The 24,748-nt window shown below is 45.6% G+C and overlaps 1 protein-coding gene across 1 annotated transcript; it reads left to right on the top strand.

The window, feature by feature from the left end:
• Positions 1-8,853: 8,853 nt before the first annotated feature.
• Positions 8,854-14,613, top strand: LOC149361481 (uncharacterized). The gene is made up of 3 exons (XM_089567457.1): positions 8,854-8,985; positions 12,097-12,328; positions 14,477-14,613. Exons 1-3 carry the CDS (start codon positions 8,854-8,856, stop codon positions 14,611-14,613), a joined length of 501 nt encoding a protein of 166 aa, XP_089423583.1.
• The last annotated feature ends 10,135 nt before the right edge of the window (positions 14,614-24,748 follow it).

Raw genomic sequence — 24,748 nt, 5'->3', positions numbered from 1 at the left:
TCTCGAATGTGTACTGACATCGCGCAACACATGAGACTCTAGCATTTCAACTCCACTGAAATGTGATCATAGTGGCTGGGACTTAACCCCCGCTTTTCAAGTCAACAGTCGAGAACCATAACAACTGAGCCACCACAGCAGCAGAATCGCAATGAGTGAAGCAGCAGCGATTATATTGCAGCTGTCTTCATGCCTCATGCGACCTATACTTACCTGACATCGTAGCCATCACACTGCTTTTGTAACAGAAGCCGAATCAGGTGAGAGATGAAATTTGATTATTATTTGGCAGCTGTAGCCAGATACCTCATGGTGTTCCATGTATAGTAATGTCTAACGCACCATTACAAACAAGAAAACATAGGCAACCAAAATTTGGTATCTACACTCCTTTAAATTTTATATGGGAAAGTGTTAAAAAGGTAGGACCAAGAGTGAACGTGCGACAAGCCGCCTTACAGTTCAGCATTGCCAGTTTCGTTGAGTATGATTTCACAACAGTCACACAAGGCAGACAACAAGAGATGCTAATATTTTTAAAAAGAGAGTTGCTCAACAGCGGCATGAGCCCATGCATAGAACAAGCATTAGCACAACTGAGTGGGCAGGAAACATAGGCAAATAAAATAATACATTTTCTCATAATACCGCATCTGCCTGGTTCACAGGCAGCTAACATTAAACTATCAAAAGGGCACACAAGAAACCAAACATGCATTTTCGGGCTCAACTGCCAAGCACCTAAACACATAGTCACCACAGCAAGTCTACGTGCACATATCTATGTGGCTTCGCTTGAATTCAAGAATTGCCTCTGAACACCTCAACATTTACACGAAAATTTAGATTCATTCTGGGGCAAAGGGCAGTAGGGTAGTACATCAGTGCGTGTGTGTGTGTGTGTGTGTAAGGGGGGGGGGGGGAGGGAAAACAACTTGAACTGTGTACTTCTTGGAGATTTTTTTTTTCTTCAAAATTGGGATAAGCAAAGCTTTCCTATGCAAAATTTCAGGCTTGTGGAGGGGGATAGATTGTCCCCTTTCAATGGGTGAGGTGCGTTTCCAGAGTCAGCGCAGAGGCTCATGGAAAAGTCGTCTGCTACAGCTACTTCCGGTTCCAAATTTCTCCCCCTGCTTGTTGCTTCACGGCAGTCGCTGTGTTAATTCGCTTCTCACACTAATTTATTTCCACTGCAACACCGCTGATTGTATTGCATCATCGCAAGACCAACCAGACGTCGACTCTGTTCTGCTTCGTAGCGTGTACTCGCATGAAGTACAACCACAATAATGCAAACGGTCGGATGCTGACAGCTTTTACACGCTTTGAGGCAAATACATCAATCGTTTGCTAAACTGTGCAAGCTCAGCCTTCGTTGCCTTCGTGATGCAGCAAAAAAAAAACAAATATATAACGACCAACGCGTTAAACTATTTCGCGCACACAGCCGACTGCCGTGCATACACTCGAGAAAACACTCGTACCTTTCGTAATTGTCATTTTCTGCGCTCAGGACGCGTTCATACACAGCACGCGCTGATCTTACGGTGCAATACGCAATGTCGCAGCACAAATAGATTAGCGAATAAACGATGCACGAATACAGGGCATTTGCTATGCAGAAGGCAGTGCATGGGAGAAATTTGTAACCGGAAAAAGCTGACAGACGATTCTTCCATGGTTGTTTGCATTCACTTCGGAAACACGCCTCACCTATTCACCACTGCCTGTTAAATCCGCCCCCATCCCTCAAATATGCACTCGCCTCGATTCGGTGCGGGCCTCACGACACGCTAGAAACAGGCTTACTTGCCTCTGCTAATAGATTTTTTTTTTTCGTAGAAGCCCAAGGTACAGCCCAAGGAGTACGGGGAGAAATTGGGGGGTAGCGGGCGTATTTGGAAACGTGCCATGCACAACGGCTCACCTGTGAAACTTCATTCGACGGTTCCCTTTGCCGCTGGCTCCACACGGTTTGCCGCGGAACTTTCGCTGACGACGCACCGGGCTCAAAATAAGCAAGTTACCGTTTTTTAGGAGGCATGCTGCGATAAAGTGGACGGCCTGCTGGTAAAAGAAAGCCTTCGAACCGAGTACCAAAAAGGCGACACATATTAACAGACGCACTCAACGAAGGCGAGGCACGAAGGGTCTCGGCCTCCACAGTTACGTAACCATCACGCCGCCGCTTTGCACCTCTGAACACTCAAACAATACCTTTTTTTTCATTAATACAAGCGTAAATGACCGTTTTTCACAGTTCTTCTTTCTTCGCGGTAGATACTGTAGATCGGTGAGCAGGGAAATGTTTTGTCATGCTGTTTCGGTTTCGGTTTTAACAGCCGAACGATGACTGTACCGTCAAAGTGGCTTATAGGTCAAGAAGCGCGAGACATGAAAAAAACTACAATATAATCTCTGCTTCTACATTCGTTGTCATTCCGATTCTTGAAGCAGACTGCATTGTAGCGAAGTAAAACGACTAATCAACGTATCGCAGTTTTTTCATGTCTCCCATGACCTGTGAACCATAAGCACAGTGCAGACAACTGACACAAACAGCACATGCACAGAATAGCAATAGTTATCAGTATCAGTAAGCGCGATATCTGCACTATGAAGGAGCAGCTTTAGGCCCCGCTTTTGCCTTGCTAGCTATAAACACACGTTGGCGTCACAGCCATCGCTATAGGCTGTTGAAACCGAAATAGCACGAGAAAGAAATTTGATTATAATTATTTAGCGCTCGTAAGAGAACACCACGGAATAATCCATGTACAGCAATGTCTTGCGCATCATTACAATCAAGACATTACACACAATTAGATGCATATACTACTGTAACCACCACAGCGGCTTCCTGTACCATTTATTTTCGCTTCCTTTACTGAGATCTTTGTTTCAGTTGCTGTTAACTGGTAAAAGTGAAGAAATATCATAGGCAGTAAAATTAAGCGACCGCAGAAAGATACACCATTTGAGGGGCCTGTAATTTACGAGCGAGGGCTCATTTCACATGCGTATACTTCTTGGATATTTTTCGCCGAAAAAGTGGAGTTCGGCATGGCCTTCCTACGTAATTTTTTTTATTGGCGGGGGGGGGGGGGGGTTAGAGAGCGCCATATTTCTACTTAAATCATGCCTGAGTTTCTGGGTTTGTCATACGTACGGTTTATTATTCTTAGCTGTTCGCATAAAATGATCGCGAAGCTTTTTTTTTTACCAAAGAAGCTTTTCTCAGTCTAACTGGATTATTTCCACCACATTTTGAGTTGCATAATGCGCGCAGTTCCTTTTTATGAGATTTCTATAGCTTCGAATGTGACAGCAACAACTATATATTAGTAAATTTTTTTGACGGGCTAGTTGGTACATATCCATATTTGAAAGGGTGTGCGCTAAAAAGACGTACACAGGAAAAAGATAGAGACGACAGGAAAGAAGCGCAACTTCCAACTTTACCCAGTCAACCACGGATATCCGGGGTAGGTCCGAGTAAGGTCCGAATCTCCAGTGCCAGGCTGGGATGTCCATAGGGCATGCCTACGTATGTCCATATTCGGATATACGCATCGGAGATTCTGTGTATGTACGAGGGACGTTCGTTTTTGGATGGCTGGCGGACATCCGCCGGCGGATGTCCGAGGAGTATCCGTAAACATCCCTCTTGGGATGTGAGCTTACATGGCATATATAATTTGTTTTCCCTCAGACGAACATTTTAAAACAAATTCTATTTTGCCAATGCCAAAATTCACACAATCACATTTCTACCACCAACTAGTTTAATATTCAGATTGATTAAGATCACTCAACTATGGTGCTGATGTAAAAGAACCAGAATTAAACGAATCGCTTGGCTTTCTGGCGCCAGCGCTCATAATTAACGCCCTTTTATCCTGCAGCACTCCTTCGAGGTAACCGGGGCATGTAGCCATGCATGCTGCCTTCCATGAAAACAAACCCGAATAAACTCCTACCAGGGGCCGCGGCAGAGCGGTAAGCCTAAAAGTCAACCCAATCCAATCTATCAGCCAAGCCAATATTTGTGGCGCGATGGTCTCGTTGGTTTTCGTCGCGCGGTGCTCCTTTCGACCTTTACTTTTGCTGCAGTGTGCGGTTTGTTCGCTCTGTGGTTGCTTGGCTGTGCTACAAATGTGATGTGTCATCTACGCTCTCGAAAAGACGTTCGTTTGATTCTCAAGCTCTCGTGAAAAAGCTCCGGTGTCGCCTGACCCCTTGCCGAGACATGCTTTGTTGCTTTGGATGAAAGAAGAGGCCATGGTGTTAACACTTGCGAGGTAAGTAACTGTGCTTGAAAATTACTTTCAGGGTGTTGCTGTGGGATGACTAAAGCGCATTAACGCAGTTGTACTCTGTTGCGCTCCTTGTTTGCCACGGAGTGGAAATTGCAAGCACTATGCATTAGCTGCCGCAAACGTGTTTCTCGTGTTTGTGGAAAAAAGTTGAGACGGTGTGTAGTTGCATGGTGTGAATCTTAAGGCAATTGCGCGTAGGTTCATAATTACGATAAAACAGAATGCACGAAAAGCATAGTGCCAGGACGGTGTTAGTTTTTCAGTGCTTCGCGACTGAGTTTTTCTTTTCTGCTGCCTTTGCAGTGTGGATGTGGCCCGGCTACCGAGTGTATTGGTGCCTACATTAATTATGCTAAGCCGTGCAAAGCACAGGTAGGTTGAAAATGTCATATAAAAGTTGTGCATACTTCCACAGCTTATCAATTTATTTATTAGGCTTGCCAAATGGAAGTCTCCAACCATCCACTCACTACACAGTACTTTGCACTGTGCAGTAGCATTGTTTAGGACAGCTTAACTGTTATGTTAAGTTTGCGAGCTTCAGTCACACATTTTTCACTTACTTTCCAATCACTGAGTGCAATGAGCTCTTGCAGTGCTTTGGTATAACTTTGCCAAACTTGTTATGCCCACAGGGCTCAATGCTGAGCCAGATAGCAGGGCCATATATGGCACCCCTAAAGCCACATATTCCTGGATTGTGACCAGACCTCTCTTCCTTACTCCTGTGCAGCTGTGGATCATCATATATGCTGTCATTGCCCTGATGCGTGGTTCATCAGTGAACCCTGTGGGCATTGTAGTTTCAACAGAGATTGTGTTTTGCTGCATCGTTGACAACGTGCTGTATAAGGTGCTCTCTCGTACTTTATTTTCTTGTCCATACAGTGTGGATGTGACTGACCTAAGCTAGCAGCTATATAGTACCTGCAGCTTACAGCAGCAACCTTCAGGTAAGTTTGAACTACAGTGCAAGTTTGACCCTGTCACATAATGGATACTTTCCTTCTGTTTGCTTTGTGCAGCGGAGGGTATCTAGCTATACTGCAGTGTACTTGTACAATAATGGATAAAAATTTGTGGGATGAGAGTTCTTTGTGAAACATTTTCTCTGTGCTGTTAGCCAGAGCAATTTAATCAAAAGCCTAGAATCAGGAGGGGACATCGATACTCGATCTTATTGAACAAATTTCAGCTGACTGCCTGGCGAGGCAATGCAAAAATAAATATTTTCGGAAAATCGACATCCAGCAAACTTTTCTCTATGAGTGTACCTTGTGCCAACCTAAGTCATTAGCTAGCTTGCAACGATGTGGTAAGGATCCCTACTCTTGCACTTGAATTTTTTTGACCATCAGTATGGAAGTGACTGCCTGTGGGAGTAGCTGTGGTGTCTTGCAATGTAAAAGACAAAAGAGCTACTACTGGGGCGAGTTGGAAATACATACTTGAAGGAATTGGTGAGCGCTATAAAAACACTGAAAACGCACAGGACGAAGCGCTTTTTAACTACTGTTTAATCTCAGAAGAAACATGATATACACACATTTGACGACAAGAATGAAGAAAAAACAGGTAAAAACTACGCGCGCTTACAACAGCCGGAGATTACTGTTCTTGAGGGAGGTTAATTATGTTCCCCCTAACATCACTGAAGGGGAGCTGACGCATTGCTTATCTGGTTTGGTTTGGTTTGGTTTGTTTTGGAGCAATGTGCATTGCAAAAGCTTTGATAATTTCTTGTTCCCGTCAGTTTCTAGCCCTACCTATTACCTTGGTGTGCGAAATGAGCTGCCAGATTCCCGGACTTTGCAAGTTGTTCACATGATCTTTCGTATTCCCGGAGCCTCTTGTTAAGGCATCTTCCCGTTTGCCCTGCGTAAGTTTGTTGGCAGCTGAGCGGAATGCTGTAAATGACGTTTTCGTCACACTTTACATAGGTGTTTTCATGTTTGATGTTGCACCCAGGTTTCTTTTTGTGGTCTTCATTCTCGTTGACCTTTTTTACACATTCCAATGAGCTTATTGGCAGCTGAAAAAACCACCTGGACTTCGTACTTGTTGGCTGTCCTCCTTATTCTGTGGGAGATATTGTGAACATACGGCATCACGGCAGGGCGTCCCTCGTAGCTCATTTTCTTAGTTTTGTAGGACCCAGTAACTTCTCTTAGTAAGCTTTCAGCAATGCCGCAAAGTAACTGCTCCGGATAACCGCTCTCCTTCAATTGGGAGACCTGTTGGTCTACGCTGTGAATTATCGAGTAGGGGAAAGATTTTTTTATAGCCGGTTTCAGGCAAGACGTAGCTACAGCTCGCTTTACAATTCTGGAATGACTGTGCCATCTGCCATCACAGAGCGTGGTGTTGAGGTTCACATGAGCCTGGATACTGTGCTCTGTTATGGCAGATCACGCAGCAATGTTGTTTTGCTTCGCCCCGCCACGCATCACAGATCCTGCAAACTTTTGCGGCCAACAGTACCGTGTTATGGATGAGGAAACGCCTAATGTACTTGTGGCAAGTGGGTGAATCTCCTTGCAATGGTCAAACAAATGCCAGTATGCCGATTATATACGAAGTGCATGATGACTTGTGCATGATACACATTTGCTGCATTTATATTGGTTATGCCTATGCTTTAATTCTAGTCAACAAAAAAGGTGAAGAAGTTGAGAATGGCTGCGAAAAGAAGTGCCAATGAGGACATTGTGGCACTCAGAGAAAGCAATGCGCTAAAAGAGGAGCTGGAAGCCCTCAAGAAAGAAAATTCGAAGCTGTGGCAGTTAAACATGAAGCTGCAGGAGAAGCTTCTGAAATGCCTCTCAGCTCCAGGTTAGTCTTGTATGGCAGTATGCCTACTTCTTAATCTGGATACCGCTTGCTACAGCCTGTAAGTTATTACTTTTTTCTTGTAAGCTCCAGTGTGTTAAAAATACACAAGTGCATTATAAAAAGGACTTCTTTTTGGGAAAGCAAGTGTTAAAAATTTTGCATGTTTATTACATTCCTCATTGGTTGTAGAAATGCAGTTTTACACTAACTCCATGGCTTTAATGATCCTAATGTCTGCATCACAGTGGAAATGTGAACTTTAGCTGCATATGTTCATGTTCTTAGTGGAGCTTAGATAAATTACCTAAAAAGACCAAAAACAAAAAGATGAGAAAGTATGATGAAACAAGAAAAAATGAACTTGCTAAACGGGAAGTCTAACACAGCAAACGTTTTTGTCAACAGCTGCTGAAGTGAGCAATGTGGCTAGCATTGCACTCGTTGAGAATGCCGCTGAAGACACCCCTCCAAGGGCGGTGACACCGTTACCACAACAGTGCCACCCCACCCTGTCACTGGAAGGGCCCACGCTGCTGTCATCTCAAGTACGCAATGCGTGCTTATCAGCTGAGGAAGGTATGGAAAGTCATCAGCAGCACTCCAGAATCATGTCTATTATCTGTGCCCTGCCGCGGTGGCTCAGTGATTACGGCGCTCGGCTGCTGACCCAAAAGACGCAGGTTCCATCCCGGCCGCGGCGGCCGAATTTCGATGGAGGCAAAATGCTAGAGGCCCGTGTACTGTGCGATGTCAATGCACGTTAAAGAACCCCAGGTGGTCGAAATTTCCGGAGCCCTTCACTACGGCATCCCTCATAGCCTGAGTTGCCTTGGGCCCCAGTAAACCCCAGTAAACCAATAAACCATGCCCACTATCTATAATTGCCAGTGACATTGTTGCGGAGTCCTTAACCTACCACCGGGCACATTTTTTTCAGTTCGCAGCAAGTGTATAGCCCGTTTTTCAAGCTGCAAGGATAACCTAATGACGGAACGAACAGGGAAGGGTATAGAAATGAGGAGCTCGTTACAGCATAAATAGGAAGGTAGCCAACAGTCATTGAAACCAAAGGAAGCATACGAGAATGTTGTTTTTAAATCACTATTCATGATGCTAATGGGAAATTCATCGGTACGGGCAGCAGACATGTTGAGAAGGCTTGAAATTAACCTCAGGACAGCGCAGTGCGTGTAACATTAAGAGACAGAAAGAGAGTAGTGCGGTAGTATATGGTATGGAGGACAGGTGGTGAATGGTCCATTACTACTTATGAAATAGATTCCAAAAAAAGGTAAACATTGCACACGAGATTAGGAAATCTGTGGGCTGTAGGATGGCTGTAGCTGGCCCAATACTAAATTGGGGTCAGTGGGTAGTGCCTTTAACCTGGTTTGGGCATAGGCAGGGTGATGAAGTTCACCACCAGAAATAACTGCATTTTGCTTTTCTTTGCTATGCATTAAACGGAAGTACTAAGGGGTAGCTAGCTGTCTTGCCATAAGTATGGATAAAATTGATTCCATATTTCATGTCTGCATAACAAAAGAATAATCTAATTATTTATTTGATATGCTTCGAGGCTGAGGGTATTGATTTCAGCGTAAATTGTATGAAATGTTGTTCCTACTGCACTAGTCTGAATTGTGGCTTAATCTCTACCAGGTAAATATCAAGCTTGTGTTGTGCCGTATTGCGTGCAGACATGCCGGCTTTGGAAGGAGGTGAGGCATCTGTGATGTCTCCAGAAGTACACCTTCCAGCAGTGCCTGCTGGGCCGCCTGCAGCAGAACCACGACCAGTCCAGTGTGTTTGTACTCTGAGAGACAGTGGAAAGGTGAAAGCACCTAAATTTCATGTCTTATAAAATGTGACTTTGAGAACTGCTTGCTGTTGCATCAGTGGGGGTAGCATGCACATATATTCATTCACCGGTGTTGAATGTTTAGTAAGTTGATATCTATACTGGCTATAGCAGCATAAATAAGACGTGGCACCAGCATTCACTTGCATCTGTAAATTTTTATTCAAGAAACACAGATTATAGAATGAAAGAAAAAAAAAGAAACAGAAAAAAAGGTCACCATCCAAATCGAGCAACATTTGTCCTGCTGCGAAAATTTACTAGACGCTCATGAAACGAATTTCACCTCTACATGTAATTGTTATATCTGCCCTTTTATTCCCTTAGGTAATCTCTGGCGTCGCAGTACAATTAACCAACTCCTATAAATACTTGGGTGTAACCTTAAGCCAAGATATAAGCTGGAATGCGCATGTCACTAACATTCTATCATCAGCTAACAAAACCCTTGGTTTCCTGAAACGTCATTTGCGCCATGCACCGCCAAACGTTAAGCTTCTTGCCTACAAGTCCCTGGTTCGAACAAAACTAGAATATGCATCCCCCATTTGGAGCCCTAACCAAATCTATTTGTTAACATCACTAGAATCGCTACAGAACCGAGCCACTAGATTCATTCATTCATGTTATTCATATGATATCAGCATGTCATCTTTAAAAGCAGAGTTGAGCCTAGCAAACCTTGCCTGTCGTCGTCGCATCGCCAGTATGTGTTTATTTCAGAAGTTTTTTTACAGCTCATTGCGTATTCCACCCTACATTAGCCCTCCAGCATGTATTTCACTCCGCCTTGGTCATCCCCTGCAAGTTTCCCGTCCACAGACTCATACCACAACGTTTGCTGCATCATTCTTTCCTCGCTCAGCCAAACACTAGAACGGCCTTCCACACGACGTCGCTGCAACCACCTGTCCATTCTCATTTTTGAATTGTATAAACGCCATATTTAATGAATAACATCTTTGTACACAAAATTTAATTCTATTTGTACCCACCCCTTATGTAATACCCCCTAACTGGGGGTCTTTAAGGTAATAAAGTGAAGTGAAGTGAGGTGAAAGGAGTGGATACCAAGAGAAGGCAAGCGTAGCAGGGTGCGGCAGAAAGTTAGGTGGGCGGATGAGATCAACAAGTTTGCAGGGATACGGTGGCTGCAACTGGCAAAAGGACAGGGTTAACTGGGGAGACATGGGAGAGGCCTTTGCCCTGCAGTGGGCGCAGTCAGGCTGATGATGATGCATGTGGGTGTCTTATATTTTGGAGTATGCTTTTCAGCTGTGCACTCTTTCTTAGCATTGTCATGCGTAGTAAACAAGCTAGACACTTTACAAAATTTGTCTATTAGGCCAGTTGGTTTAGCACACTGAATTTTGAATGCACGAGTAAGGACAGAGGAGAAGTGCTTGTCCCGTTCACTTCTGTCCTTCATCATTACCAGTGCTTTTAAAATTCAGTAAGCTATATGCATTTTATTTTGGTGGTTTAACGACAGGTATATGGGACTAGTTTTGGTCAGGCTTGAACAGTCAGATGTTTATTTCTTGTGGCTCGTGCAGTTACTTTACAGGTTCAGTTTGGTCCACAAAGGTAGCCCATATACAGTCAAATCCACTTGTAACAATATTCAAGTGCCATGGAAATACCATTGTTATAACCAATAATTGTTATAACAGGGTTGTGCCGAAAAAAATAAAAGATGACAAACTTTACAGAATTTATTGACAGGAAGGACCTGGAGGGATTTAATTCTTCTAATGCCTGTAAAAGCTCGTTAATTCGAACTTCAGGAAACCGGAACAATGTTCACTGATGACCAAAGCACCGCCATCACTGCGCCACCAGGAGCTTCGCGCACCTCCACGTCACAGGAATCATTCTTATGGGAAATTAAAGAAGCATGCAGAACTAATGCTGCGGTGACAGCTGACAAGAAAAAAAAACCGGCGCTGGCTGCATGCACGCGCACTGCACAGACTGATTTGGGGTGTGCGTAGCCAATGCAGCAATGCAGCAGCTCTCCTGACGTGATGACGCCTGCCTCTTTTGCTATCGTGGCGTTGCTGCGACAGCTTAGTCCATTGGTCGGCCCCACACATGCACGCTTTTGTGTTGTAAGCATGGTTTTGATGGTGTGGTTGTAACATTTCCTTGTTTTTTTTCAATAATGGTTGACACTCAATTACCAAATTTAATTGTTATAACCAATAATGTGCCTTGACAGCATTGCTATAAGCAGTTTATTTTACCATAGAACACACGGCAAAGCTGATGGTGCCATGACTGACCATTGTTATATCCGATATATTGTTATAACCAGTATTGTTATAAGTGGACTTGACTGTAGTATTGATGATCACTAAAATTTTTCCATATGATCATGCTTAGTGCTGCTTTTAAAAAGAGCACTGGCAGCTAGCACGCCAATGAGATGTTAGGGGTCAGTGCAGGCTGAGCATTAGAAGAGCCTGTGTTGCAGCCATGTGCCCCACAATGACAGCAAAAGGGGAGGGATGAGGGTGAAGCATGAGAGGCCAGCTCAGTGTCGGAAGGGTAGCTTGTCTTTGTGTGTGGTCTTTCGCATTGATTAGTCATCATGACATGTCTTGAGAAGGGCATCTGGTGGCTATAGAAATTTCGTGACCATTCCACTCTACAAGGGGCACCATATCATGTGAAGCACAAACAGCACGGCTTTTTTGTGTGCTGTTCTTATTTTTTTAGCATTTGTTACTGTGTGCACATACTAATTGGCTATGTCCAGCAAGGTAGAGCCATTTTTCTGAAATTATTTGCCGATAGCATTCCAAACATGAATTGAGATTAGCATTAGCCAGTTACAAGCACTGCATGCAGTTAACTTTGATACTCCACTGCTGTTAAGAAGTGCCACTAAATGCCCATCGCACTGCTAATGTCCACGCTTAAGTTCTGCAGTTATTTTCAAGTTTTAAATGATTTTGACCTTGGTGCTGTGGCAAGTGCTAACACTGAGTTTTAAGTCAGAATGCACTCGGTAAACAATGATAATTTGTACATTATGTACGTTCCTTTCAGTTCGGCATGCCATTTTTCTTTTTCCTGCAGGTACACCTGGCCAATGGCCACGAAATATCGAAAGAGGCATATGATGCTCTCATGGCGCTGCCAAAAGATTCGCTGTTTGTCAAAAGAGCGGCAACCACATTGTGGTCAACAGAAGTGCAAGTGCTGGCTCAGCGCAGCTTCAAAGGGACGCTGTCCTACAGATTCCTGGCAGAGGGTGGGGACAAGGCACCGCAGAAGCCACTGACGCTGCTGAAGGTGGAGACGATAAGGGGTAATTATTGTATTCTACTGGGGTTAGCACATGTGCATATTGCCATATTGCATTAACATATGAAAGGAGGCTATCTCGACCTTGGCAATAGCTCATGAGAAGGTAACAATTATCAAACACTATTTGACTCATATTAGAATGGATCAATTCATTGCATGGCTTTTGGTTGTGCATAAGAATTCATGTGCAGTTAGCTACTTGACAGGCACAATGAGAAGCATTTGGTAGAGATAAGAACTTCCTACAGAGCTGAGCTGCTAGATGAGTGTATGTCATGAGCACTCCACATCTGTGGCAACAACCAAAGAACATAACTTGTTTTGTGATGCTAATATAGGCTGTTGTCACATGACAATGTTGAGCTGGAAAGTTAGGTTCTTAAGAGCTGCGCATTTTTAAAACCTTTAAATGTGCACTGAAGAGGAATCAGAACTCGTCTTTTTGCCACGGGAACCCGATCTACACGTTCCAAGCATTCTTAGAAACTTTGAATTATTGCCCTGGGGGGCTTATTTTTCTCATTTAAATGTGATTAATGTCTGGCTCCCGCCCTTTTTTTTAATTCTCCCCAGTCGGGGAGGAGTCAGCCAACGCATGGAGTGCCTTGCAGGCAGTCACATGGCGGCTTTGCTTTCGTTTTTATTTTGCTTTTTTTTTACATTTCCGTGGATAAATAGATCTATTCAGAGACTACATAGCTGCAAATTAGGCCCACAGAAATAAAAATACGCGTGGACTCTGCTTTCGCCAATCACTCCGTATCGCTCCGCCGATGGCAGAGCGGCAAGCCGCCACAGGACTGGTTGAAAGATTAGTCGACTCCTCCCACTGTCTGCGGGGGAATTAAAAAAAAAAGGCGGGAACCGGGTGTTTAATTCGATTTAAACTAGAGAAACCGACTGCACAGGGAAATAATTCGCAGTTTCTAAGAACGTTCGGAATGTGTAGAACGAGTTCCATCGGTAAAAGTATGAGTTCAGATCCCCTTTAGGGCACCTTTAACGCAAACGCTGATGGTATCATTCTTATGTATCTTCCTGTCCTTTTTTGTTATTGTTTCATCTTATTGCCTTAGCAAAGGCCCTAATTACGGGATGGTTTAGCACAAACATATTCTCGGGAAATGTACGCAGTTCGACCTGTTGTACACTTCGCATACATAGTAATGCTTGGTGTTCTTTGGCTTTGTGTTCAGGACCATACCATGTATGCATCTGCTAGGGCACTGGGCACTGCCTGCATTCTTACAATTGACAAACACTTTTTTCTGATGACCTTAGTCATTCTTCTGCTTTACACTTGGCGTGAATATTAAGGCGACATGCTCATTTTGATGATGTAGGCAGTGCAAAGTGTCACAGAAGCTGTCGTGCTTGCAGTATTGGCACAAATGGCCTTTGCACATGCACAAGATTTGGCAACATAGCTTTGTGCAACCTTTCTAGAGTGGAGAAAGTGATTTGTTTACATATCTGCTGAGATTTACCCAGAATCAGAACGCCTTGTGGCACTATTACTCATATTAGGCAGAAGTGTTCTAGGCTTAATTCTAGGCTCATTTACAACTTTCTTTTGATGTGCTGTGTTTTAGGGTGTTTCACTTAAATTTGCTCACAATTACTGCTGCACTGTTCTGTTGATATTGCACATGCTTCTACACTTACTAAGAAGAGCAGAAGGAATGGCATTGTGCATCGTCAGAGGTACAGCTTTGTGCCCTAATTGTGTTACAGGTGTTGAAACATGGACGGTCTCACACCAGGATTTGGCCCTTTTCATGTGTGAATCGAACTATGGGTTCATTTTCTAACCCAGTTTTCGCAGCAATGAATGACTCTGCAACATCAACATGGCCCCAAAGCCATACAATTAATTTTTACAAATAACTAAAGCTGGATGAGGTTGTCCTCTGTGTCCCTTTGATATGATCAGGTGAATGAATTTACTTATCATGTAGCATACTGTTCTTTGTTACAACAAGCCGTGGCGTTACAAGTAGATGCGGCAGTTTTTGTAGTTCTGAGCTAATTGTCAGGCTAAGACTTACTGTATGTCCAGGAAATTGGTTCTACAACAACAATTCTGCCGAAGCCAGAATAATAACAAAGCTTGCGCTATTTTTAACTCTTATGCATGATTTTCTTTCAGTGTTCTTCAGGCATTATGCCCGCAGTCGGGGAGTGACGGACGAAGCAGCCACGAAAGCTGAAAAAAGCTTAAGACTGTGGCTATCACAGAAAACTTGCGAACTTCGCCGAAAGAGGCCCTCTGCTTCAAAGAGCTAAGCGAATCAGAATAAATTTTGTTTCTTTTTTCTTTTCTACATGCCCTTGCAATTTCTTTTGGCAATCATACGAATTGAGTATTGGCGTATGCGTGCAAATTTTGTTTAATTTTCTTCCCCTAAAATTTCTATTGGTAAGTGTAAAAATTGAGTGCTGGTGTATGCATGCTGTTATGTGTATCCTAATGCACTGCATCGCTATCAAAGCACATTGAATTTGCGTTTTTCTCACGGCCACTCTGCGTACACACAACTCTTCGCTTTGAGCTCTCCAGTGATAGTGAACAACTGCGCAAGCATTGCAGAAGCTGGTGGTTTAACTGTACTTATGCAGTTTATATCAGCAACAGTACCAAAGACAGAAGAGGGCAGCTGTCGAGCTCACACTTGCCTCCTCACGTGTGAAGTTGGCGTCTTGTGGAGCCGCACCTTTCCTGCTTCACCCACGTGCGCTTCTTTTCAACCTGTTTTCTCGGTACCAGGTATGCTCGTTATGCTCCACAGCGGGCGGCACATATCGTGAAACAGGCAAATTGTTCCCGAAGGCTCCTAACCTGGTCAGCACGGCACCAAATTAAATCACATCAGAAAACACCAAACCGGGCCACACCAAAAACATCAGCCCGGGTCACACCAGACCCGGTAACACCAGACCGGGACACACCAGACCGGGACACACCAGACCGGGACACACCAGTCCGGGTCACACCAGACCGGGTCACACCAGACCGGGTCACACCAGACCGGGTCACACCAGACCGGGTCACACCAGGCCGGGTCACACCAGGCCGGGTCACACCAGACCCGGTAACACCAGACCGGGACACACCAGACCGGGACACACCAGACCGGGACACACCAGTCCGGGTCACACCAGACCGGGTCACACCAGGCCGGGTCACACCAGGCCGGGTCACACCAGAACCCGTGTCTGAATTTCCGGTGTGGTGTAAACACCAGATACGGGCTGGTGTTTTTTTCGACTGGGTAGTCCCGACAGCGTGCTGTACCTGCAGCACCTCGGCGACAGCAAGTACTTCGTGTGCGTGCGGTCCCAGGCGCACGCCAGCAAGTTATTACGTTCGGGGCCGTCAACCTGGGAAACCAACGTGTCCCCGTCGATCCAGTGGGCCCGCCAGTCCTGTTCGTGACCATCTGCCGACTGCCCCCGTACGTGTCCGACGACATACTGGTCGCTGCTTTCGCCCCCTACGGCAAGGTGCGCGGCGTTCAACATGTGAACTTCCGGGACAACCCGCGCAAGTTTACTGGCACACGGGTGGTGCGACTGCAGATGCGGAACCCTGTACCAAACGTTTTGACCATTCAAGGCCACAAGGTGATGTTGGAGCACCGGGGGATGCAGCAGGTCTCCGTCCGGTGCAGCCAGGCTGGCCACGTGGCGGCGGGGTTCAAGACGCAGAGATGCGAGCGGTGCGCTGTCTTCGGGCATGCGACGGAGGGCTGCACAGCGAATTGCGAACGGTGCGGTGGAAAACACGCCAACGTGGACTGCACCCAGCGGCGGTCGTATGCGGCGGCAGCTCAAGCTAAGGTCCGTGGTGAGACGGCGGGTAACACGAACTTCATTGACGGCACCGAGGAGGGGGGGGGGGGCTACGCTCAGCGGTTGTGGGCCGACTTCCCCCCTCGTCGGCGAGTCTCCAGAGGGCCCTAATTTAAAGTGGATAACACCAGACGACGGCTCTGTTGTCACGTCGGCCGATGAACCAGCACAGGCCCAGACAGCCGAGGCGCCCATGAAGTTACCTGCGGAATCATCTGCTGGGCCGCCGCAGCAGCTGGCCGGTAAGGAACCAGCTTCTGGCCCGGATAACGCTTCGCAGCAGCCGGCTTCAAAACCCTGCACCGCGGCACTTGGCGCTGGGCTGCCGGCAATTGCGGCTGCAACGGCAACCGGAAAAAAATGTGCAGGCGGCCGTGGACGAAAGAACCCCTGAGCAACCTGGGCAGAGAGAGTCGAGTCGCCCTCTAAGGACGACACTCCGTTCGCGGACATCAACACCTGGTTCTCGGACTCGCAGGTCTTAGATGACCTCCTCGGAAGCCAGCCGATGCGCGCTCAGCGTATCCCACGGAACAATTCTTCACCCGGCGACACGGATGCTTCGTCACCGGTGCCAACTGCCAAGGAGCCTCGAGTCGGGCGCCAGGAACCGGGCACGGACCGCGGCTCCTCCAAGGATGAAATCTATTTCTAAAATCCCCGCAGGCAAGATGGCTATCATCAGCTTTTTTTCTTTCAATTCCCATTTTCTTAACTTTCCTCACGCTTAACGTTCAGGGCTTTCGTAACCCAGACAAGCAGCGTGAGGTAATACATTTTCTAAGAGGACAGAAAGATGATTTATTGTTTCTGCGAGAATGAAACCTTCGTACTTACCGCGATGTGAATGCTTTCAACGACTACATTTCTGTGAAAGGTTTTTTTGTTTTTATCTCGTCTCGCTCTCGTGGTGTGCGAGTGGTGGTGTTTAGGCGCAGCCTGCTTCATGGCAGTCGCTGCCTGTTAGACCCTCAGGGGCGCGTTATCGCCTTTGATTCTTGTCATGGACAGCGCAAAATCCGCGTCGTCAATGTGTATGCGCCCGCTGACCGCGCCCCGACCAAGGACTTCTTTAGCACTGTTTCTTTTGAATAGCAACCTGATCTTTCTTGTTGGGGATTTTGAATGCGTGCTTGACCTGGACCGAGATATACGTTCAGTCGGTAAGGTGCGGCAGTCTTTAACGCAGACTGTTGAATTGCAGCGCATCCTAAGCCAATACAGTTTGAGTGACGCGTAGATCCATCTACTACAAGGCGCTGCGTTTTCGGCCATTTGGCACGGTAGGTTAATAGCAGCAGGCGTGACCGCATGTACGTCCCATTGGAATTTTTGCAGGTGGTCGCACAGTGCCGTGTCCTAAACTTACAGAGAGACGCAGGTCACGTGTCGTACCATCACCCGCTCTCACTTGTCCTGAACCTGGCCGGTCGGCCCGGAGACCGTAGCGGTATCAGGCGATTGGATGTATCAGTGCTGCAAGATACAAGTGCTCTGAGAGAAGTGCAGGATGCGGTCACAGAGTCGCTGGCGCGATCCGAGTTCCAGCCATTAGCCTGGGACTCCCTCGAAAAGGAGTGGCGGGGCGCGTGTATCCGTGCTGGGCGGCGGAAGCGAGAGCAGGAGGCAGCTGACATAAAATATTGTCTACGACGCATCCGTATTGTGAGGCTGGGAGGATCACAGACTCCGGAGGCGCGAGCGTACCTCCAATTTCAGCACGAACGGTACTCGCGACTTTTATGTCAGCGGTGGGGCGCCGCGGTTGCTTCGCGGGCCCACCACCGCCCCATTTCGAACCCAGATGTCTTGCACGTGATGCAGGGGTGACGGGGAAAGTGTCGTCACACGTCTCGTCAGTGTTCTGTGAGGACGGATGGGAGAGCTCTGAACGGCGGGATATAGAGCGCATGTTTTGGAATTTCTTCTGGGAACTGTTTTCCCGCGAGCAATATGGTGCATGCCGCGAATTTGCAGAGCTCGTGGCTTGTTTCGCCTTCGATCTCCCGCGGCTAGACGACGTGGAAGCGCAATCAATCATGCGCCCAATCACAAGCAGCGAAGTGTGGGATGTTGTGCGCAGGATGAACTCTGGCGTATCCCCGGGAACCGACGGCATCCCATTAGAATTCTAGAGTGGTTTGGTCCCACATCCAACATGCTCTTGCAGCGACTTTGAATGCTCTTTTCAAAGGAGAGTTTATCCCGCGCTCTTGTGGCAGCGGTCGTATAACGCTGCTCCCGAAATCTGGTGCGGACAGGCGCAATCCGTCAGGCTGGCGACCTATTACGCTGCTTAACGTAGATTATAAGATCCTCGCAGCCCTTCTTGTCGCCCGAGTCAACCGCTTTCCTCCGAAGCGAATTAGCTCCCACCAATTTTTCTCCGTTCCGCGCCGCAGTATATTCGCTCCGTTGAGCCTTATTCGTGACCTGATTGCTTACACCAACAACCGCGACGGTAGCGGTGTTATAGTCAGAGTGGACCAGGAGAAGTGGTTTGACCGCCTAGAACCTGTTCGTAGAACCTGTTCGTAGAATCTGTTCGAAGTGCCCACGTGTTATAACTTCCCCGCTGGCTTGATCACATTGATAGGACAGTTATACGCGACGACAACGGCGGACATCTTGTTTAACGGCGTTGCCACGGCGAGCTTTCCCGTCACGCGGGCTGTCAGGCAGGGCTGCCCACTGTCGCCAGTTCTGTTCGCCCTCGCGATAGACCCACTGCTGCGACGTGTGGAGGGCTCCGTTGGGATACGCAGACTGCCGCTGCTGGGTAGAAGAAAAAATAAAAAAGAAGAAAAAGAAGAAAAAACAGAAGGAAAAAGATTAAAACCTAAAAACCATACCGCGTATGGACATCATAGTCAAACCTTTACATCTTTTTCAACGAAATTGGAAGACTATCTGCCATAGTAGACTGCACTCCCTTATCTCCTGGACCATACACAGTTGCCAATAGAGCCTAAATTCATATCTGCCAAACTGATAGATGGTGAAGCAACACACTATTCAGCTTCCTACCTGATCATAAAGGCCTCCACCAGCTCCTTGCAAATTCTTTCAGGGCTATTAAAGACGCCACTTGTCTTATCTGAGTGGGGGAAGCAATGATCATTTGTTAGAACATCGCAGATGGGTGAAAAAAGGAGCGTGGTCGTACAACTTGGCTTTGCATTGCAGAGACTGCATTCATTACTCCCCCCCCCTCTTAAATAACACATGTTTCTTATTTGATCACCCTGATCGAATTTGTAGGTGGCCGGTAGAGGGCTATAAGATCAGCAAGGAAGCAGAGGAGTGTGTTGCTTCACCAGCTATCAAGTGTGTAGATAAGGAGTAACGCTTTCTTGGCAACTGTATGAGGTCCAGAAGATAAGCGAGTGCTGTCTACTATGTAAGGTAGTCTTCGAATTTCGTTGAAAAAGATGTCATTACTCGACTGTGATGTACATGTGCAGTATGGTTTATAGGTTTTAAGCTTTGTTCTGATGTTTTTTTTTTCGTTGTTTACTCTGTCCTGCGCCTTTATATACTTTTCCCTGAATAAAATAACCAGTTGTTAGCGCTCGTGTCGTCTCCCATCTTCCTTTTGTCCTATTTACTGCGCTGCTTAAGCATGTAAAATTTTTTTTTAATGCGAGATGTTCTCATTTTACCCATTTTATTGATTGTCCGCAGTAAAAAGGCGAATTTACGGCAAGAGCCGCGAGATGAAATGGTCTTGAAATTAATCTGAATCGGCAATGTATACGCTTTAGTCCACCTTATGAGGTAAAATGCGAAAAGCCGGTGGATTTTCCACCTACACCTACAAAACCTTCCAGCTTGGGCAGTTTCAGAGACCCCGTTGCGCGATTAATAGGTCTCCTCTGAAGCTTAAGTCAGTCGGGAATTTCTCGTACGCAGTGTTCTTAGCGGGCGCCGAAATGACCGCCACACGCACCCTCTATTTTCCCGCGCACTAGTGAGAAAAGAAGCTTTCGTGTATCGGCATCTATATACGAGGTCTGTTGGAAAAGTATCCAACCTTTTCACCAAGAAAAAAAACTGCCATAACTGGAGCGCTAAAACCTAATCACATTCAAAGTAGTCTCCTTGGGACTCCACATACTTCTCCCAGCAGTGCTGCCATTTTTGGAAGTATTCCGAAAAGGCCCCTTTCGGAACGGAGTTTAGGTCAGCTGTCGTTGAAGCCATAATGTCCTATTTTGTCTGAAATCGCGCTCCTTTCAAAGGTCTCTTGATTTTGGGAAAGAGCCAGAAGTCACAGGAGCCCATATAAGGAGAGTAAGGGGTCTTTTGAACTACAGCAGTCTGGTTTTTCGCGATAAAAGTGGGAATTTAGTGCGAGTAATGTGCAGGAGCATTGTCGTGATGGATGCGGCAATTTTCTGTTGACCTCAACTTCGGCCTCTTGCGCCGCACAGCACCACGAAGGCGACGGAGGACATCCCTGTATTATTCTTTTGATTAGTGTTTAACCTGTGGGGTGCATACGGGAGTCAAGGAGGCAGTCAAGGAAAGCAGTCAGCATCACTCTGACATTGCTGCGCACTTGGCGGGCCTTCTTTGGTCTTGGTGACGTGGAATGCTTCCACTGTGACGACTGGGATTTGGTTTCCGGGTCGTACCTGTACTCCCAAGACTCGTCACCAGCAATTATGATACTGATGAAGTCGGGGTCACTGTTTGTGAAATCCAGCATATCCTGTGAGACTTCAACGCGAAGCTGCTTTGGCTCCACCGTGAGCAGCTTCGCACGAATTTCGCCGCATCTCTCTCCATGTCCAATTCTTCGGTGATAATGGAATGTGAAGAAAAATTGGTGATGTCCACCTCTTCCGCAATTGCTCGGATAGCCACACGATGGTCCAGCGTCACCACAGCGTTCACTTCGGCAATGACTTGGTCATTTCGGCACGTTGATGGCCGACCGGAGCGTGGCTCTCTCTGCACCGATGTGCGGCCGTCTTTAAACCAATTGTACCAGTGCATAATATGTATGCTGCTCATAGCATTGTCACCGAAAGCCGTTAGAATATTCCGAAAAGTTTCCACTTGGGTGTCGCCCAGTTTCTGGCAAAATTTGATGCAGTAGCGCTGCTCCTGTCGCTCCGTCATTTTCCTTGCAATAAAAAATCGACAAGAGCACTGCGCACTGCATCATTCAAACGCAGCGTCCCAGCGACTGACGCTATCGGCAGGCGGGAAAAACTTTGTGCACGCGCACGAAGGTTCAGTGTAGCCTGGTGCAAGCGAGCTGGTTTCAAATCCATCAGGTGTTCGTAAAAAAAAATAAAGTGGCATACTTTTCTAACAGACTTCATACAGACGGGCACCTTTCCATCGCCACGAAAGCGACTTGCGAGTCCTTCCCCACTCCTTTACTACATGGTAAGAAAAAGTGGGAAAATCCCCCCACCGCCCATCGCCACCCAGCGAGAGCCTCGTGGAAGCACTGGCTCTCCCTAACATCCAGAGCTAACCGAGCATATTTTATTCAAACACGTCTTCGACATCACCTTTCTGACTCGCGTTATATTAATTAATTTATTTATTTATTTATTCATACTGTCAGCTGCTGCCAAGACAGGAGTTGAGATCCTTGAAATAAACAAGAACTAGATGCAGTACATCAGCAGATCACCGCCTTAGGAGAAATACAAAACAATACAACAATACAAATTTATAGGAAAGACAAAATGACATGTGATATGGGTCAAAAACATACCAGTCAAACCAGTCACAAATACCTCATGAGGGCGTTTTCAAAAGCCTTTAAATCCGAACATTGAATCACTTCTTTTGGTAATTTGTTCCATTCGTCAATAGTGCGAACCAGAAAAGAGTATTTGAAGGAATCTGTTCTAAAATCCAGAGGTGTGATATGTTTGGAGTGTTTTGTTCTGCTGCCAGAAGCATTCAGTGGTTTGATGTATCGGTCTAGATTGACCTTACAGCTACCTGTGAGCACATGAAAAAAGAATATCAGTCTGTTAAGCTGCATTTTCTGCTTCACAGTTGTCAGCCCGGCCTTGTTTCTAAGTTCAGACACTGATTGTGTTCTAGAGTACGAGTTAAAAATAAATCTTAGAGCTTTGTTTTGTACCCGTTCACATTTCAATATGTTTTGTTTAGTATGCGGCTCCCAAACATGACTAGCGTAAGTGAGCACTGGAAACACAGCCATCTTGTAAGCAAGTAGTTTTACCTCTACAGTGGCATCATGAAGTTTTCTTCGCAATAACCAGAGCTTCCGCGTGGCCTTATTGCAAACATATCAATGTGCGTTGTCCAGTTTAGGTCATGTTTAAGGTGAACTCCTAAGTATTTGACATCGGTTACTTGAGTTAATGCTGTACCATTGATACTGTAAGTGAAGGTTAAAGGGTCTCTTTTGCGTGTCATGCACATAAAAGATGTTTTCGTTGCATTCAGTTCCATTTGCCACTCGTCACACCAGGAACTAATTTTCTCCAAATGGTTGCTAAGTTCTTGCTGGTCAGAAGAGGAATATATTTTTGAATACACAATGGTATCATCTGCATAATGTTTCATAACAACTTGTGGGGAAAAACCTGTGCTCATGTCATTGATATATATTGAAAACAGTAAAGGCCCTATTACCGATCCTTGCGGCACACCTGATCGAACTGATTTTTTAGAACTATGAGTAGAGTTTAATGGAACAAATTGCTCCCTTTGTGATAGGTATGCCTCTATCCATTTCACTAGCTGATTGTTGCCGAGGGTAAAGGACAGTTTTATAAGCAGCTTTCTATGCGATATTCTATCGAAAGCTTTCCGGAAGTCAATAAAAGCTATATCGATTTGCCCCTTTCCATGAATAAATTCACCAATCTCATGTACAAGCTCAGTCAGAATTGTGGATGTTGAGTACCCTCGTCGAAAACCGTGCTGATTGATCCCCAGAATGCCGTTTTCCTCCACAAATTTCATCAAGTGGTTGGTCAAAATATGCTCCAGCGTTTTGCAACATGTACTGGTCAGGGAAATTGGTCGGTAATTCATGACATCATCTTTGGGACCTTGTTTATGAATTGGTATTACCTTAGCCAGTTTCCAGTCATTAGGTACTTGACCAGATTCAAGGGATTTCTGGAAAACATCTGCGAGGTAAAATGAACACCACTCTGCATACCGCTTTAAATAAGCATTAGGAATTTCATCAGGACCTGGGGATTTTTTTTCGTCCAGTTTGAGCAGTAGATTGAAAATGCCGGTATGACTAACTTTAAGCTCAGGTAAAGGTTGTATATGAAGAGATTCCGTTTGGGGCGTAGTACCGTCATCCAAAGTAAAAACTAATTCAAAGTATTCATTTACGAGGCATGCCCTTTCCGTCCTATCAGTGATAGTTCTATCTTTGCTTGTCAAAAATTCAATGCCAGATTTTGGCTTTGAAACAAATCTCCAAAATTTTCCAGGAGCCGTTTTGATAAAACTAGTTAGTGTTTCACTCATATAAAGGTGCTTTGCTTGGATAATTTCCATTTTCAACTCCTGAGAGAGTACATTAATACACTCGCGAGTTGTTTTAGAGGTGGATTTTTTAGCCCTGAGACGTTTCAAAAGGCGCTTTTTATGAATAATCGTTCGTGTAATCCATGGGTTTCTTTTGTTGACTTTTTTAGTGCGCATGGGAACAAATCGCTTTATCGAGTCAAACACCACTGTTTTAAACCTCTCCCACGCATCATTTACAGACGTAAGTTCTAGAGATATATAACGAGTGAAGTCATCATACCCTAGTTCCAGGCTATCTAATATTGCGACATCATCAGCTTTATAGAAGTCCGGGATGGTCAAGGTTCTATTGTTTTTAACGGTGCAGTATTTAGTGGATATGTGAGTAATCACCATCTTGTGATCAGAGATCCCTTCTAAGACTTCATACCAATAATTTAGCTGCGAAACAGACTTATTTAAAAAGACAAGGTCAAGTAGCGACTCTCCCGATTCGTGGGTTCGCGTGGGTGTGCTCACAATTTGCGTTAAATCTAGGGAGAAGGCAATATCTAGAAGAGCGCGAGAAGTTGCCTGTTCATTCTGACCTTCTTTAAGGTTTGTCCAGTCAATAAGTGGTAGATTAAAATCCCCAGCCATTATCATCTTGCATTTACTGTGACCAAACTTGTCAGCTAAGAAATCATTGAGTAAAATCATGTATTCTTCGGTGGTTTCTGGAGGACGATATACCGCGACAACTACAATTAACAAACCACCAACTTCCATGGAACACACGACACACTCCAAATCAGGCGGGGAAGCAATTTCTGTACAAACAATTGAAGCTTTATATATAATAGCAACTCCTCCTCCTCGAGATCCACGGTCTTTGCGATACGCTGCATAATTCGGAGGAAGAAATTCCGTACTGTCAATGGAATCATTTAACCAAGTTTCAGTGACAATCACGATATCCCGTTCATGTTCTAAGAGGATAGCTTCGAAATGTGATGTTTTGTTACAAATACTCCTTGCATTTAGTTTCAAAATTATGAGCTCATGAGGAAGAGTTCTCGCTGTCCTGTGAGCTGCT

This window comes from Amblyomma mixtum, chromosome 2 (assembly GCF_055824585.1).
Source record: "Amblyomma mixtum isolate Tamu chromosome 2, ASM5582458v1, whole genome shotgun sequence".
In the NCBI taxonomy this organism is placed as follows: domain Eukaryota; kingdom Metazoa; phylum Arthropoda; class Arachnida; order Ixodida; family Ixodidae; genus Amblyomma; species Amblyomma mixtum.
Note: the sequence above shows the minus strand (reverse complement) of the source record. Positions and strands in the feature narration are given on the sequence as shown.

Coding starts and splice junctions, on each gene's coding strand:
- LOC149361481 (XM_089567457.1), top strand. CDS start 8,854: ATGCCGGCTTTGGAAGGAGGTGAGGCATCTGTGATGTCTCCAGAAGTA. Junction 8,986..12,096: donor CTCTGAGAGACAGTGGAAAG/GTGAAAGCACCT, acceptor TTTTTCCTGCAG/GTACACCTGGCCAATGGCCA. Junction 12,329..14,476: donor GAAGGTGGAGACGATAAGGG/GTAATTATTGTA, acceptor ATTTTCTTTCAG/TGTTCTTCAGGCATTATGCC.